This window comes from Camellia sinensis, chromosome 12 (genome assembly GCF_055761805.1).
Source record: "Camellia sinensis isolate YWXY chromosome 12, ASM5576180v1, whole genome shotgun sequence".
NCBI lineage: Eukaryota > Viridiplantae > Streptophyta > Magnoliopsida > Ericales > Theaceae > Camellia > Camellia sinensis.
The window spans coordinates 87,756,406-87,772,524 of record NC_138972.1 but is presented as its reverse complement, the minus strand read 5'-3'; the positions used below and the strand labels follow the sequence as shown (position 1 = coordinate 87,772,524).

General features: G+C 34.3%; 1 protein-coding gene across 1 annotated transcript; it reads left to right on the top strand.

Moving 5' to 3' along the window:
• The first annotated feature begins 472 nt into the window (after window positions 1-472).
• On the top strand, window positions 473-10,678 carry LOC114295998 (uncharacterized). The gene is made up of 5 exons (XM_028240277.2): window positions 473-905; window positions 2,001-3,532; window positions 8,292-8,701; window positions 8,794-8,854; window positions 9,633-10,678. The coding sequence occupies exons 2-5, from the start codon at window positions 2,186-2,188 to the stop codon at window positions 10,119-10,121; spliced, it is 2,307 nt and encodes a 768-aa protein (XP_028096078.2). The 5' UTR covers window positions 473-905; window positions 2,001-2,185; the 3' UTR covers window positions 10,122-10,678.
• The last annotated feature ends 5,441 nt before the right edge of the window (window positions 10,679-16,119 follow it).

Here is a 16,119-nt window from a genome sequence, read left to right as displayed (position 1 = left end):
ATAATAATAATTTTGCCATAGTGGTTTCTACAAGTTACTCTTGAATAGTATAGACTTTTTAACTTTTTTAATAACTTTTTGACTTTTTAACTTTTTTAATTTATCGCGAACAAGGCTTATGTTTGAGAAGTAAGTTTAGACTAAAATAGTCATATAAGATAAAATTGGTTATTTTAGTAAAATACGACAAAATATCACATCTAACTCATAATTGTTTTATTTTTTCTCTTACAAAAGTTAAAAAAACCTATTTCAAAAGAGGCTTTTAAACCTTAGACAAAATAACTAAAAAATCAAAAAGCTAAAAAGCCAACTCATATTCCAAACAAAGCCTTAACATGTGTTTAGTTGAAGATTTGAGAAAAAATTTTAAAAAACAAAAAAAAATAAAAATAAAATATACTTATATTTCATATAATTCACATATATATATTTTTTCCTTTTAAATTCGTTCTCAAATTTTCAACCAAACACATCATAGATGTGATTTTTCCCAATCAAAGAAGTGGTACTTTCGTAATTAAAACCTAATTAAGGCGTCATTTAGGACTCAAGCATCTAGCCTTTATGAGCGGAGGGTCTCAAATCAAATTCCTGAAGATTCACTGGCCAGGTGACATATTCGCCGTCAAATTTAACGGCGCAGCGACGTGAAAACCGCAGAGAGTCACTCAACACTTGTTTGGCGTCGAACCTAACGGCAATTATTATTCGCATTTTTGTCTAGCCAATTTAATAATTGTCCTGGTTGCTCTCTCTCTCTCTCTCTCCCCGTCTCTCTCCAATCACCTTTTTCATTACCTCGCCGGAATCTCTCGCCGGAGTAGGCTCAGAACTCGAAGTTTTGGTGGTGGGTTGTTGCGAAAATCAAGATCTGATATTCGCAGTGTTATTGCTTGCGAGAGGTAATAATAAAGTAGTGGTAGTCGTAGTCCAGCTTTTATCTCCTATATTGTGGTGCTGCTACAAAACTGTTCTTGATCTTTGTCTGAGGATTTTAGAAGATCTGGTTCGTGGGTTGTTGTTTTTATTGATGATTACACATTTTTTGATGTGGGTTTCAAGTTTGCACTGTTACAACTTGAGAATTCGACTCTTTTATTTATTCTCACGGTATGTTATAGGTATATGTATGTGTACGAATGGATATGGAAACATTTTTTCTACTTACTTGCACAAATCTTCTCACACAAAGGTAGAACTCGTATGAGTATTATGTCTGATGATTCTGTAATCGGTTTGTGTGTTTAGTGTTTCGGCTAAATCGTAGCTCGAAGGACGGGTCCACGGAGGTGGGTTATGAATGTTCTTGAGCTTCATCAGGTGGATCTATTAGTGGGTGTTTGAGATTTGATATGATGTTTTTGTTGAGTTGAGTTGAGTTGGCGGGGATTTAACGGCGTTAACTTTGGAATTAGGGTTTCTTTGGGTGTGTGTAGAGTGACGAGTTTGGTTTGTTTCTTTACGTTTGGTTTTCGTCTGAATTTTTTTTTTAATTTTTTTTCTTGTTTCGCTTTTTGGTGAAAGATTTTGTTTGTTTTCACTGTTGTGGAAAGCGTATTTTGGTGAATGATTTGTGTGTATGTCCATATTGCTTGACTGAGAAGACTCTATATAGAGAGGTTTAAGACAAAAGAAAGGAAAAGAAAATGGTCACTTGTTGAAGCAAATTCAGAGAAGACATGGCTCCTTCTTCTTTTCTCTCTCTCTCTCTCGGGAGGCCCATCTCTTTTTGTCAATGAACTGTTGAGTTGACACAGTTGAATTCTTGTTCACTTCACTGATTTATCTTGGTTTTACTGTTATCCTATGTTTCTCTCTCTCTCTCTCTCTCTCTCTCTCACTATTTGTGTAAATGTCTGTGAAAGATTATCTTGCTTTGCAATTTTTGTATTTTTGACTAGTAACACAACTGAAGTAGAATGGACATACCACAGCTATATATTTTTATGTATTTACAAAATTGATATGTTGACATTATAACTTTGATGGGATTGCAGGAATGCCCTTTTAAGAGCTTGATTAACTTCATGGACTACTCATATGGGTTTTTTGATCTAGTCCTTCCTGTTAGAAGATGATTCTTGATTTGGTTAATGATTCATAAAATTCCAGAGTTCATTTTGTGAAAAACATACATGAGAAAATATATTGATCATAGTTTATTGGAGAAGAGAATTTTTTGATGGAGTTGGGCAACTTTCGGCCTGAAGCGCATGTGGCACAGCAAAGCAGGCGCGATAAGTTGAGAGTTCAGCAAAGTTCACAGGCTCAGCATTTAGAGGACTATCCTAACAATTTGGAACAATTATCTGTTCATCATGGACTAAACCCAGATCTAATTCAAGTTTCCAATCTTAGGTACGGTAACATATCTTATAACCCGGTTATGTTTTCCCCAGAAATGCTCAATTTTGCTGTGAATTCCCAAGAACAACCTGCAAGGCCCGTGAAAGTGAGTGATGAACCACAGAATTGTGGCACTTGGAAAAGTATCAGTTCACAACAACAAAGTTGTGATTGGATTGCTAGTTATTCAAGTGGATTAACAGGCAGCGAAAGCAATCAGAACAACATTTCTTCTTCTCCCTATTTGAAGCCTAGTTTCAATGGGTATCAAGGCGTGCAGCCATCTTTAACCAATCCATCTGGTGAAGTTTGCAGTCAAAATAGCCAAAAGCGCTACGACGAAATGCATTTTAATTCTCCCCCAATTTATCAAAATGCTCCACTCACGGTGGACAATGGTGCCCGAGGTTCTTGGACTGATGGTGGGAATGAACTCGTTCTCCTCCCGACTTATGGCAACGAATCCAATCCAGTGCGACTTAATGATGCTTCTGCCTGGATTGGTAGGCTGGATGAGGAGGGTTGTCGTCAGTGGAGCGGTGAATTGAGTTTTCTAGCAAATAATAGTAGTAGAGACTTGAGGACTGTTGCAACAAGTGATTCCAATACTCAGGGCCTATCTCTATCTCTTTCAACCAAAACACTACCCAATCAGTTTGGGGAAGAATTGCACTCTGGAACTGGTGTTTTCAACGATCATCACGATTCAAAAACCTTGGAGTCTGACTATTTATGTCCTAATTCAAAACCATCTATTGGTAGTAAAGTTTTGGGAAATGATTGTCAAGGGATGGTAGGATCATCATCTACCTTCACTCACCGAAATACCGGTCCTCTGGGTCCTTTCACTGGTTATGCAACTATTCTGAAGGGTTCAAAATTTTTGAAGCCTGCCCAGCTGCTTCTGGATGAAATTTGTAGTACTGTAAGGGCTTCAAAATCCATCGAAATGTGTGAGGTGTCCGATGATAAGGTTTCTGATGGAGTTAAGGGTTCCAGTGACGCTGTCAATGTGTCTGAATCTATGGTTGGAGCTAAGGGTGGTGGTGACTCGGGTGTCTCATCCACAACATTTTACTATTCAAATGAAATTAGTGGGGACACTGGTGTTCGGAGTAGCTCCGGTGAATATCGGCCTGAATATCAACAGAAGAAGGCAAAGCTATTATTTATGCAGGAGGAGGTTGGTCACACTATCTTCTCTTAGTAGTTATTGTTTTGACTAAGTTATTTACCAAATCAGAATTATTTTAAACATTAACTCCCAAATGCCGGCTTGTTTTGACTTATTTCTTAAATTTAGGTTGTTTACTGAAGCTTTTAATTAATTAATTAATTTTTTTTTTTTCTCTTACATAAAAGTTATTTGAAGTTTTGTTTTAGAAATATGACTTCAGTAAAAAAATAAGGGTTTATGAAATATGTTTTAATATCAAGTGAGTTGGGTAAAACAAAAAACTCCTATATATTATTACTTGTGCTTGAATGATCTAGAAGTGATTGACATATTTGTAAAATTATGATTGTGGCATCGCAGTTTTTGGGTGCATTATAATCCTATAGCAAATATTGGAAAAAATTGAAGTACATTTGGAAGTAGTAAATTCTTTTTTTTTTTTTTATTTTTTTTTTCCCCACATTACATCTAATAGCAAACTGCATTTGACCTTGATGCCTATTTTTTCTCTCAAAACATAGAATGCGCCCTTTGGATCAAACTATACTCAATCTAATTCTTGCCAGAATTTTGGGCTGTAGGGAACCCTACTTTTGTTTTTAAAAAATCACTTTTATTGTGGCTAATCCTAGTGTTTCAAATACTATTCCATTGCTCATAGAGTGAGCCACCACCATTCCTTCCTTTTAACCAAGTGTTTCATTGTCTAAGTACAACAATAGGGTTACTTTCATTAGTAAATTAGTACAAAAGAAATGACTGGGTATTAGATGGAATGGGTAAAAAGAAAAAGCATTACCATACAAGCAAACTTGAAAACCTTATGTTTACAATGCATAGCCATCATTTTGCCTTTATCTTCAAGGAAAATGACCACCATTTCTGTATAATCTCACAAGTGCTCTTTCCACCTTAATGATTATACATTTCTGGTACAATATCTTTAAGCGAAGCATTTTCAAATAGACCCATCAAAGTGACCGTGAGTGATAAGATGAGGTTGAATGCAGCCAAATGAATTAGGACTTGTCAGATGTTTGTTACTTGTCATGAAGATATGCAAGGAATGCAAAAATTATGATTAAAGTTCTATAATGACACACTCCACTAAATTTCTCATGAGTGTAATTTTTATTTTTATTTTTATGCTTTTAATGGCTAATTGGGATGTTGTGGCACAAGTTGTGATGATCAATGCTAATATCTAGAGTACATTGGGCATTACGCATAATTGAAGTCCATTTGGGGGGTGATGTAGATTTTTTGATAGCTGAGTGCTGTTAAAAAAGACAAATGAGTTGGAAGACAAGAATTGATTTAATTAAAAATTAATTAGACTCTGTGAGAAGCTGGAGCTAGCATCATTTGGGAGAATGAGGGAGTGAATTGGTTAATATTGTTAGCACTAGGGTAGTGTATGTTCCTGTAAATTTTGCCAATGAGTGACAATGTCCATATTGAAGGCGCTGCAAGAAAGATGACCAAAGCAAATATGAAGTAACATTCAGTGAAGAGGAATGTAGTTGAATAAATCACACGTATTTCCCAGATTGAGTGGAATCATGTTGCAGGATTCTAGCTGGGTGTGTTGAGTCCTTCATAGGGGTTAAATTCACCCAACCTCCATATTTTACAATCCTAAAATTTACGGGAAGGATCCTTTTTGTCGGTTTTTATGAAGGGAGCAATATAAAGTACATACCCATGTTATAGGGTATCGGAATTCGAAACATTTCTGACATAGGATAAAAATTCGAAGGAAAAATAGGAGTTTGTGGATAGGAAAATTGCAATGAACTGACAAGCTAACTATTTTATTTTATTGTATTATATTGCAAAATTTATGCAAAATTTTTAGTTCTGCTTCCCCAAATTTCATTGAAAAGGAAGAGATTTATTCATTGGGTAATACTTGGTTATGAGTCCTGTTGGATTAATGGTCATTGTCTATAAAAGTTACACTGTCTATCTGCAATGCACCTCACTGACTTTTCTTGGTTTTCAACTGGCTAGGCAAAATGATTAGATAAACAGTCTAGTAGTTTCTATTATGATCAATTTTACATTAGAATTCTAGAAAATGGATGTGGGAAATGATTCATAGTTCATAATTGTTATTCTCAAAACCAAGATTTTATTGAAATTTCCTGGTTAGGCCAAGCAAAATGATTAGATAAACAGTCTATTAATTTCTATTATGATCAATTTTAAATTAGAATTCTAAAAAATGGATGTGGGAAATGATTCAGAGTTCATAATTGTTCTTCTCAAAACCAAGATTTTATTGAAATTTCCTGGTTAGGTTTGCTAACTACTGTTATCATCTCCTTGAAAAACTTGGGGAGTGTAGGGAAGTTTACTGGTTCATTTTAGTGGGCAAGGCTCCCAAACAACCTGTGGTATAATTCTGAATGCTTCTCTTTATTTGAAATATTGTAGTGTACGCAAAACGTGTTTTTTTGAGTCAAAGTTCATGATCGGTGCCTTGATAGACAGTCCTTGCCATACAAGTTTGCCTACCGTTAACTATTGCATGGCAACTTCATACTTTCATACATTTGCATCTTTTGCTTGCTTGTATAATTGCAAAAAAAAATATAGGGCAAATTACAAGCACCCCCTTCGAGATTTAGTGAAAATACAGATTTCCTCTGAGGTTTGAAAAATTACAAATTGTCCCCTGAGGGCCAAATTTTCATAACAAATTAGGAGAAATTAGGAGAGAACCTGTATGAAAATAAAAACCTCAGGGGGTAATTTGTTATGGGAATATAAATCTCAGGGGGCGGGATGTAATTTCTCAAATCTCAAGGGGGAATCTGTATTTTCACCAAATCTCGAGGGGGGTGTTTGTAATTTGTCCAAAAATATAAAAATAAAAAAAATCTAAAAAAGGAAAGTGTAAATAAAGTGATGGTACCTGTTCTTTTTCATTCCTTAGTGGATCCTAAGTTTCATGCTTGACAATGTTTCCAATTGCTGTTGTAATTTAATCAATTTCTGTAGCTTTTTGAAATTCTCTAGTAGTTCTGGGTCATATTAGAGATTTCAACATGGTTTCGTAATTGTCACCATGATGGAGAATCAAATGACAGCTTGAATTTTTTTTCCTTCTTAAATTTGACTAAACATTTATTTTCACATCTCCATTATCATTTCTGAAGGTGCTTTTACATTTTTTTATTATTTTAGTTTAATTTTCTTGTGTATTTGTTTCATCACAAAGTTCTTCTAGGTTCCAAATTTTCTTGGGTTTTATTCAATGAAGTTCCTTCCATGCAACTCTTACACCATCTAAGTAAATTTAAGTTTTATATTTAATATCGTCTCTATCGCTATTCGATTGAGATTTTGATGATGTGAAAAATATTGCACGTTCTCTTCTTCAATCCTTAACAGAGGCTAGCTAGCAACTATAATTTCCAGAGAATTTTGAAGAAATTCTAATAATTCTTTTGCTTTTGTCATTGCTAATGATTTGCATGTTGATCTCAGTGGGGTCAAAAAGTATATTACTAGTGTTAAGTCCATAATGAATTGGTTAGTTTTAGATTTGAAATAAAGTAATATGTATAGCTGTGAAGTTTGGAGTGTTTTTTCAAGAATTGACAAAAGTGGAACTGTAGACTACTCACTTTTTCGTCATTTAGGCACGTCAGTGTGATTGAATTTTTCACATGCTATACCCTCACCCTCATGCCTAACAATTATTAATGGATAAATAACAAGAAGCTTATCTCATATCTAAGGAACACAATGACAATCTGATTTTCAATCGAATAGTGCACACCACTTATTTTCAATTGCTTTATTAAAGCAAAATCCAAATCCCAAGAAGTTGTCACTCTGCCATTGCTGAAGGCTCATTTTGTAGGGTGAGAAAGAATCGTCTATGTAATTCCAGGGCTGCCGACATCGCTATTGAAATTCTTAACTTACCCTTTCTACTGTTGTTTTCACTAATTTAGTGTATGCTAAGTGCCTTTTGAGTGATTAAGGTACAGAGCAGTTCTGCTTTCAGTCATCACAATGGTGTGACCAAATTGTTTTGTACTTTGAAATTAAAATAGTTATTCTTTTCGTAAGAACATAAATATAGCCTCCTGACACAACGGTAATATTGAAACAAGACTAGATATTATCCTAGTAGACGAAAGTTCTTGAATCTACAGGAAAAGCGTTGAATGCACAAGGAGTAATACAAAAAATTGAGGATTGTTATCATAAGTGTAATACTTCAATAAAGGTTTACAGTCATACATAAGAGAATAATCTTAATTCATAATAAGACATGGAAGTCAAATTTGGATACTATGGAGTTATAAACATGCCAAAATAACAGTTTTAAAAGCAGAAACCTTAAATTAAGTTAATAGGTAAAAGAAAACTTTCTAAAAATGACAACAATACAAATTTAGAAGTTTTGGGAGAAGCAAAGCAATGAGTCTTTGCCATTGGGCCATTTCAAATTGAGTATGGGTGGCTTGACCCAAATTTGACTACTTAAACCGGTGACCAGATCCTTCAGTGAGTAGTATGCCATAAAACAAACATGGCAGAAAAATGCCCATAACAGTAAACTTTTTTCTGCCCATAACAGTAAACTTGCACTGCTGCATAAAGAGTTGAAACAATTTATTTGGTTAGCTCACATTTTTTTTAATATTTCTTGAATACTATGGGTTTGTTTGTATGTAACATTTGTGTTTCACTAATTAAATTGATACTCTTTTTTGTGACTTTTGTTGCACTGTGCTGTCAAAAGATTTGCAGAAGGTACAAACAGTATCACCAACAGATGGAAATGGTGGTTTCATCATTTGACACAGTGGCTGGTCTTAGTGTTGCTGCCCCATACATTTCTTTTGTTCTCAAGACAGTGTCAAGGCACTTCCGATGCCTTAAGAATGCCATCTCAGACCAACTCAAGCACATAAGGAAAGCTTTGGGGGAGGACTTTTCGTCTCCCACCATCGGTACTGCAAGCAGTAGCAAAGGCGATACAAGTACATCGAGGTTAACAAATATGGACCATGGTTTTACGAAGCCAAAAACTGGTGGGCCCAATCTGGGCTTCCTTGAAGCCCAACAGCACATCTGGAGGCCCCAAAGAGGCCTACCGGAACGAGCCGTGTCTGTTCTTAGGGCTTGGCTATTTGAACACTTTTTGCATCCGTGAGTCTCTCTCTCTTGTACGAGTGCATGCACATGCACAAGTTGGTGCAGCATTGGTAATTTGATTTGTAGTTGATTTCTTGTACATATAGGTACCCAACGGACACGGACAAGCATATGTTGGCTAGTCAGACTGGCCTATCTCGAAACCAGGTATGATCAGCACCTTGTTGAGTTTGGGGTTGTTCAATAGCTTGGTGTTTATGTAAACTTGACCTATAAAAACTCTATTCAACCATTTTGCCTTTGTTTTTGGGCCCATATTATCATGTTTTCTTGGAATTTCATGTTGACTATCTGCCAAGCAATAGCATGGAGCTAAATGATTAGTTGGCTCTAAAAACAAGGAAATGTTGGACAAATTATTAAGTAGCATTGGACGGGCATAGATCACGTCGTGTTGCAAACCCATATGATAATTTCAACCTCTCCCAGACTCACATTTTCACATCCAAGGATATGAACCTTAATATGAAGCATGAACATGTATGCATGACACGAATATGATACAATGTGAACACACCGATACAAAAATTTTCAAAAAATTTAGAACATGACATGGTAGAGATGCAACAATAAATAATTTTATTTATTTATTTATAGATACAAATGAAAATAATACATTATAAATAAAATTTGTATTGTATTATGTAAAAATAGAAAGAAAATCATTTTCCACATTCTATGTATTGGAAAATAAGTCTAAACATAAAGTCTTTATTAATTAATTAATTTATTTTAAAGTTATATTCACAAGTGAATTGGAGTTTTAGGCCTTAGATTATTGGTGTCTGAAATTAATCTTTGTCGGGTCATTTATCTAATGCACTATTACAAGTTGAATTTTGGGGAAAAAAAAAATAGAAGATGCAAAACAGTGTGCCAATGTTACATTACTACACTAGTGAAAATATTTGATCGATTAATGCAGGTGTCAAATTGGTTCATTAATGCCCGAGTCCGGGTCTGGAAACCCATGGTTGAAGAAATACACATGCTCGAAACCAAAGGTTTGGCAGAACCAAACTCAAACTTAGGCAAAATCGATGGAGAACCCAACGCTGAAAATGATCATCAGCCCGCAAACAAGGTGAGTGAAACCGCTATGTCGAGCAAGCAAGTTGAGTGCTTGCAAATTGGCTCCTTGGCAGGCACAGGAGACGAACATGGACACAGACAGAACACAGAACAATGGAATCAGGAGAAGCGGTTCAGAGCGGAACAGTGTCAAATCCCAGCTAGCATGGATGGTTCGTTCGTGGGTTTTGTGCCATACCAGCGTGGCGGGCTTGAAATAGGGGGACTTGGAGCGGTTTCGCTCACGTTGGGACTCAGGCAAAGTGCAGAGCAATTGGAACAAGAAGAGATTCAGATTAGACAGCATTTTGGAGGTCAGATGATTCATGATTTTGTTGGTTAATATCAAACAGTTCTTCTAGTTGCACAGAAATTAATCACATAATTGATCACAACTCTCATAAAGGTGCGACTCGCCTCATGTGAGAGGATTGTGTTTGTTCTGTGATTGGTTTGTGTGTTCGTTGAGTTTTTCAATATGGAACTATCTCTTGCATAATCGAACAAGAGAATAAAAAGTGAAAAATGATATACCTCATTAAGCTAAAGAGGTTTATTGAATGAATATGCAATCATTGGATTAGATTGGAGATGGATTATGATAATGTATTATAGTGGTTTATAGATTAAGAGCTGAAATCCATGAAGATGCTCTTTGCAAGAATTTTTATAAGTTGATAAAAATGGAATTCAAGTGAAAAGATGAATCATTTGCATTCATCCATGGATATACCATTGTTTATTAATATTTCTGTAATTGAGAAAAATAGTGAGCCTCCGAGAAATTAAATCAACAATTGTATGGATGTTGAAGAGTTGCCTAAAAGTAATTGTTTGCATCTTTAATTTTACAGGACTCATATATCATCAAATGAATTTTATGGTTTTATTTTATTGAAACTTGGATGATGTTATCATATTTATTATTTACTATTGTGGATTCACACAACGAACACTTTTTAGTATAACCAGTGATGTTTCTCTTGTCACCTCTTGATCTTGTAAAAAGTTTTATCTATACTAATAGTATATTAAGTGAAGGCTGGATTTCCAATTGTGAGCGTAATTGTTATATAGAGAAGAATAGAGAAGTGTACCAGACTTGAAACTTGGACCTTGGGTTTAGGGGAAAAATCTACACACAGGCTATGATATTAATTTTATTTTTATTTTTACTTATTTCAATCGTGTGCCAACTGTTAGTATGGTTTAATGTAAAGATTTTAGAAGTAATAGTAAGAACCCTCCTGTATTATAAGTATTGGCATTTTACTAGTTACCATTGTGTATATATATGTATATATATTTTAAAAATAAAATAAAAATTGTTAGTATTTTAAATTTACATGTGACACAGAATTTGTGACTCCTTACCCAATTTGGGTGATAAGAATTTTTTTTTGATTCAAAGGACATATTAAAGCAACAGAAAAGAACATAAGAGTTCAAGGCATATAGCCTTGACAAACAAAAGATGACCCAATCATATATGCACCAAGCAGGCTTGCAATCTCACTAGGAGGGTCATCAAGGGTTACTAAAGTCCCATTATGATTTACACCCATGTTGGCCAAACCATCTGCACATTTGTTGCCATCTCTAAGATTGTGGCTTATGGTACAGTTGCACCTTTTCATAAGAAATCTTGCATTTTCAAGTAGAGCTAGGGAAGTGGGGAAGAGTTTCGCCTTGCATAAGTTTTACTACTTGCTCCGAATCAGATTTGATGATGATGTCTTTCATTTCTTCTCTAGCATTAAGGTGAGACCTTTGTATAGCCCTCAAAGCACAGCTTCCACACTTGTTGCGTTCTCTAGTTTTTCCATGATAGCATTCCACCCAGGAACCTCTCTCGCCTCTGAACAGCCCTCCATAACCAGCTGAACCAGGGTTTCCTTTAGCGCATCCATCTGTATTGAGTTCAATTTTCCCTACAAAAGGACGATTCCATTTAGTAGCACAAATTAGAGTTTGACCTGTTAAAAAATCAGATTGAAAAGGGTCAAAAGTTTCTGAAGCTTGATGGTAGATGCTTCTTATGGCTTCCTGTGCATTCCCTTCTTGGCGAAAGATGGTGTTGTTCCTGTCTTTCTAGATTCTCCAAAGAGTGAATACAAAGGTAGTTCCCCAAGGGATGTTTAAAATTTCTTTCTTTTTGCTCTTCAGGTCGACTTGGATCTATTGGTCAATCGGCGTGTTGATATTAGAATCCAACCACCTGTTATCTCTGATGCTCACCCAGATTTCTTTGGCTTTAGGACAGTCCCTAAGGAGATGGCTTAGATCTTCTTTGGCTAGGTTGCACCTGGAGCAGGTATCAATCGTAGTTAGACCTCTAATTCTTCTTTGGTGGTTTGTTAGTAGTCTTCCATGAAGCAATAACCAGCAGAATCCCTTCAGCTCTTGAGGCATTTTGAGGTGTTTGGGTGCTAAGATTACATCAATTAGAAACAGGCTTATTGTAATCCAATTCAAAGCCCAATTAAAACTCATATTGTAGCCAGGCCCAAAATTATGAAGAAAGATGAGTCACTGTAAACCCAAATTTGCTAATGAATGGCTCATATCATAATCCATATTTATTCTACCAACCAGCAATTAATCAGTTTTTTCTGTTTTTGTTATTTGACTCGAGTCATTAGATCCGATAACACAATTTGCAATTTAATTATAACAATGATATTCCCATTTCAATTTAAACTTCTCATAGAAAGAGTGAGAATCTAAAATAAAAAATAAAAATAATCATTTGAATGATGAAAGAGATGTAAATATCTTGTAAAAAAAAAAAAAAAAAAAAAATCAAATATATGCCTGTTATTGCTAAATGATATGCATTAATTGGAAACAAAAATGAGTACGAATAATGATTTTTACTGATTTAGTTTTTGGCGTCACTCTTCACAATTGAAGTGAGTTCTTTCATGTGTGCTTCCATGTATGCATGAATAAAATCGATAATTGTTCAGTAGTCTTCGGCATAATGTGTCATTTGCTTGTGGCAAAAAAAAAAATTTACATGTGAAACAAGCTAACTCACTTTTTTTAAGTAATTGAGAGATAAAGAATAATCCATCTAGTTTTAATTACAATTTTTCATTTGTCTGCAGAACTATGTAAATAATGTCACATGATATTCTGCGAGTATAATAGTTTTCTGAATAGATTAGCTTAGGTTCATATGTATGTATATATTAACAGTTGTAGGAAGAGAATAAGGAAAGGAAAACCTATATCACACAGTAGATAAACATAAATATCATACCTGGTAAATAAGTACCTCATCCACTGGGTCACCTCTTACTCAGGCTCATATATATTTTTTTGGAACAAATTCTTTGGCTCATATATTGAAACCAAGAATTTATTTAAATACATATGATTGGCACTACAATGCCAAGAACATAGCACACCTAAAAACCTAAGTAGATTACATCATATCCAAAACCCACAGAAAACATAGTAGTATTTAAGATATAAACGCACTCACAAAACACAAAGCCACGAAACTTATTAGTTAGTTGTGACTAGTTAGCCTTTAGACCTTGCCACCACTATCATTGCCACCACCCTGGGGAGTTCCAGTGCCACTGCCACCTCCACCATTGTAGTTATTGAAGTCCTCCCTAGGGATGTAATGGTGGTTGTCCACACTGCTTCCTGGGTATTCAAATTTGCTCTCAAATTCGGCTAGCTCTCGATGATCTTGCTCGTGCATTTCGATCATCGTCAAAGCTTTCCTGTTAACAGCCAAGCTGGAGCTCACCATCATCAGGAGTAGAGCAAGCACAACTAACCTCATTCTTGATCTTTTTGCTTTCCACTGTAATTCAAAGATGAAAGGAAAAAAAAAAAAAAAGGATTTTTGTGAGCAGACTAGGGTAAAAATCGAAAACTGTCTAGTTTAGAGAAGAGCTTGTGAATCAACAATATTGTTTTTGGTAGTAGAAATTCAGAATTGCAATTTATTGACTTACCCAACGGAGAGTCAATGGCAAGATGGGTGAACAATTTGAGTTTGTGGGGGAGAGGAACAAAGGTTTTAAGGTGTTTATATAGACTACCATCTAGGGCTTGTGGAAAATGATGTTTTTTTAATAAAGGGATCAACTTTTAATAAAGGGATCAACTAGTATCTAGTTTGGGTATCGATTTGATAGGTTTAATGAGGAGCAATTATTAGGTACTGTTGGAACACATTGTTCATATGGTGCTCCTATCCAATGACATTGAGAAAACTTTATGGATAGGACGATGTTGACTGACCTTTATAGCGAAAAATTTTATGGTTAGAAGGAAAGGATAACCCACCTAATATGTTTTGGTTTTTTATTTGTTGGGAGTACCACGTAGACAATGTTACATAATACTATGAGATTATCTAATAATTTTTTCCAGTATAATTTGTGAGGTCCACTATGGGTTTCACCCCAATGGTCAAAATTGTTCATCTTATAAGTCTCAATTGGTCATGAAAAAAATAAATTTATTTATCTTCAAAATAAACCTATGATACTTATGATTTTGAAAACAAACCTTTGTTAATTTTTTAATGACAAATATGAAGAAATTGATTTTTTCCACTAGTTGTACTATACTATTGATATAATTCTTCTCATTTTGTAATTAATCTTCTATCAATAAGCTTAAAAAAATATATTTTTAAAAATGGGTGATGGAATTTCCACCAAAAGAGGCAAAACAAAGTGGGATGCCCATATTAGAGCAATAAAATGGTTTTTAAAAACAAATAAAATGATGAAGCAGAAGGAAATTGCTTTTTGTCCACAGATGCACACTATAAATAGGGAATCCACCATATGAATGGATTGGATTATTAGGCTAAACCTATAGTCAATCAATAGGCAGTGGAGTGCCTGTTAGTATTGCCTGGTGATGTCAAAGTATAGTTGGAGGGAGGAGGTGAATTCTCTCTAATGTTTCTTCACAAATCATTAGTCTGTCAAGTGGTGGAATTTTAGTCTAGACATTTGTAAATTTATTATAGGAAAAATTATAGGGTTTTAATGATTACTTGGTGAATCATATGCAATTTAGCATCATCAGCTTGAAACTATTCCACATTTGGAAATTTAAGTTGTCTTTTGCCTATGTTACATCAAACTTGAGTACAAGTGTGAGATGCAGATTTATATCTAAAAATTAGACTCATTAAATTTTAAATTTAAAGATTTGTGAGTTTAGTAAACATTGGCCATATTTTTATATTTTAATTTTTGGGTTATTTGGACAAATAATTTCAAAGTACACGTTTTGTTATATTTTAGTTTCTAATATTTTAATTATTTCACTTTCGTTTTAAAGTATGTGTTTTGTATACTTCAGATCTTAACATCAACACCGTCAAAATTAGTGTCAAAACAAGAGGGGGAGCATTTGTAGAATTTTATAAATTAAAAAAAAAAAATTGAAATATTGGAGATGAAAATGCATACATGGGAGATTAAAATGAAATGAAATGCATAATTTAGGAACTAAAATACTGCACGTGTATTTGGTTATTTTGAGTTTTTGTAAGATTTTGGTTGGTCAGTAGCGCAATTTGAACCCAAAGATGAAAAGACTATCCAATGATGGGCTCTTAAGATTGGTCGAATCCAACTTGCTAGCCCAATTCTGAGCCCAAGTGTATCTTAAAAATCAAATCCAATACAAAAAATCTATCTTATTTTCATTTAATTGTCCTAAAATTCAATACAAAAACAAAAATTATCCTGGGTTAGTATTTAAGTATCCTAAATCAATAGATTGCACTTTTTTTAAAAAATAATAATAATAAACATATCTTATAAAATTACAACCATAAATCATAATAAGAGAAAATTAATCTGAATTATGCGTATTAAATGGTAAAATTTATTACAAGTTAATCGATCAGTGGAAAAATAATTAGAGTTTTAAATGTATATTTCATTTGATATATATAATTTTATCTATTAATAATAAAATTCAATTGACTCATATTCTAGAACTTTTACTGAATTTAATTTAAGTGGATAAATGTTAAACCAGACCAAAGTTTTCCAAACTTACATTGACACTATACCAATTGAGGTTGATAAAATTGGTTGGTGGGTTTTGCAATTTCCATTTCCTAGGATACAATGATAAAATGTGTCAAGAATTTGTCATAACAAAGGGTCAAATATTCCCTTTATTGGTGAAAATTGATGGTTGGATCTAGGTTTTGTGACAAGTGGGAAAGTTCTATGCTATTTTCTTTCATCCGTCTAGTTTTGTTTCTAAAAAACTTAATGTGAAAATCCATACAAAATTGTGGGCCAATGCTAAATACACATGAATTTTATACAGAAAATTTA

What these genes read in the sequence shown, in the direction of transcription:
- LOC114295998 (XM_028240277.2), top strand. Translation starts at nt 2,186, where the DNA reads ATGGAGTTGGGCAACTTTCGGCCTGAAGCGCATGTGGCACAGCAAAGC. An exon ending in TTTGAACACTTTTTGCATCC is followed by an intron (nt 8,702 to 8,793) that starts GTGAGTCTCTCT and finishes TTGTACATATAG; the next exon opens with GTACCCAACGGACACGGACA. An exon ending in CTGGCCTATCTCGAAACCAG is followed by an intron (nt 8,855 to 9,632) that starts GTATGATCAGCA and finishes CGATTAATGCAG; the next exon opens with GTGTCAAATTGGTTCATTAA.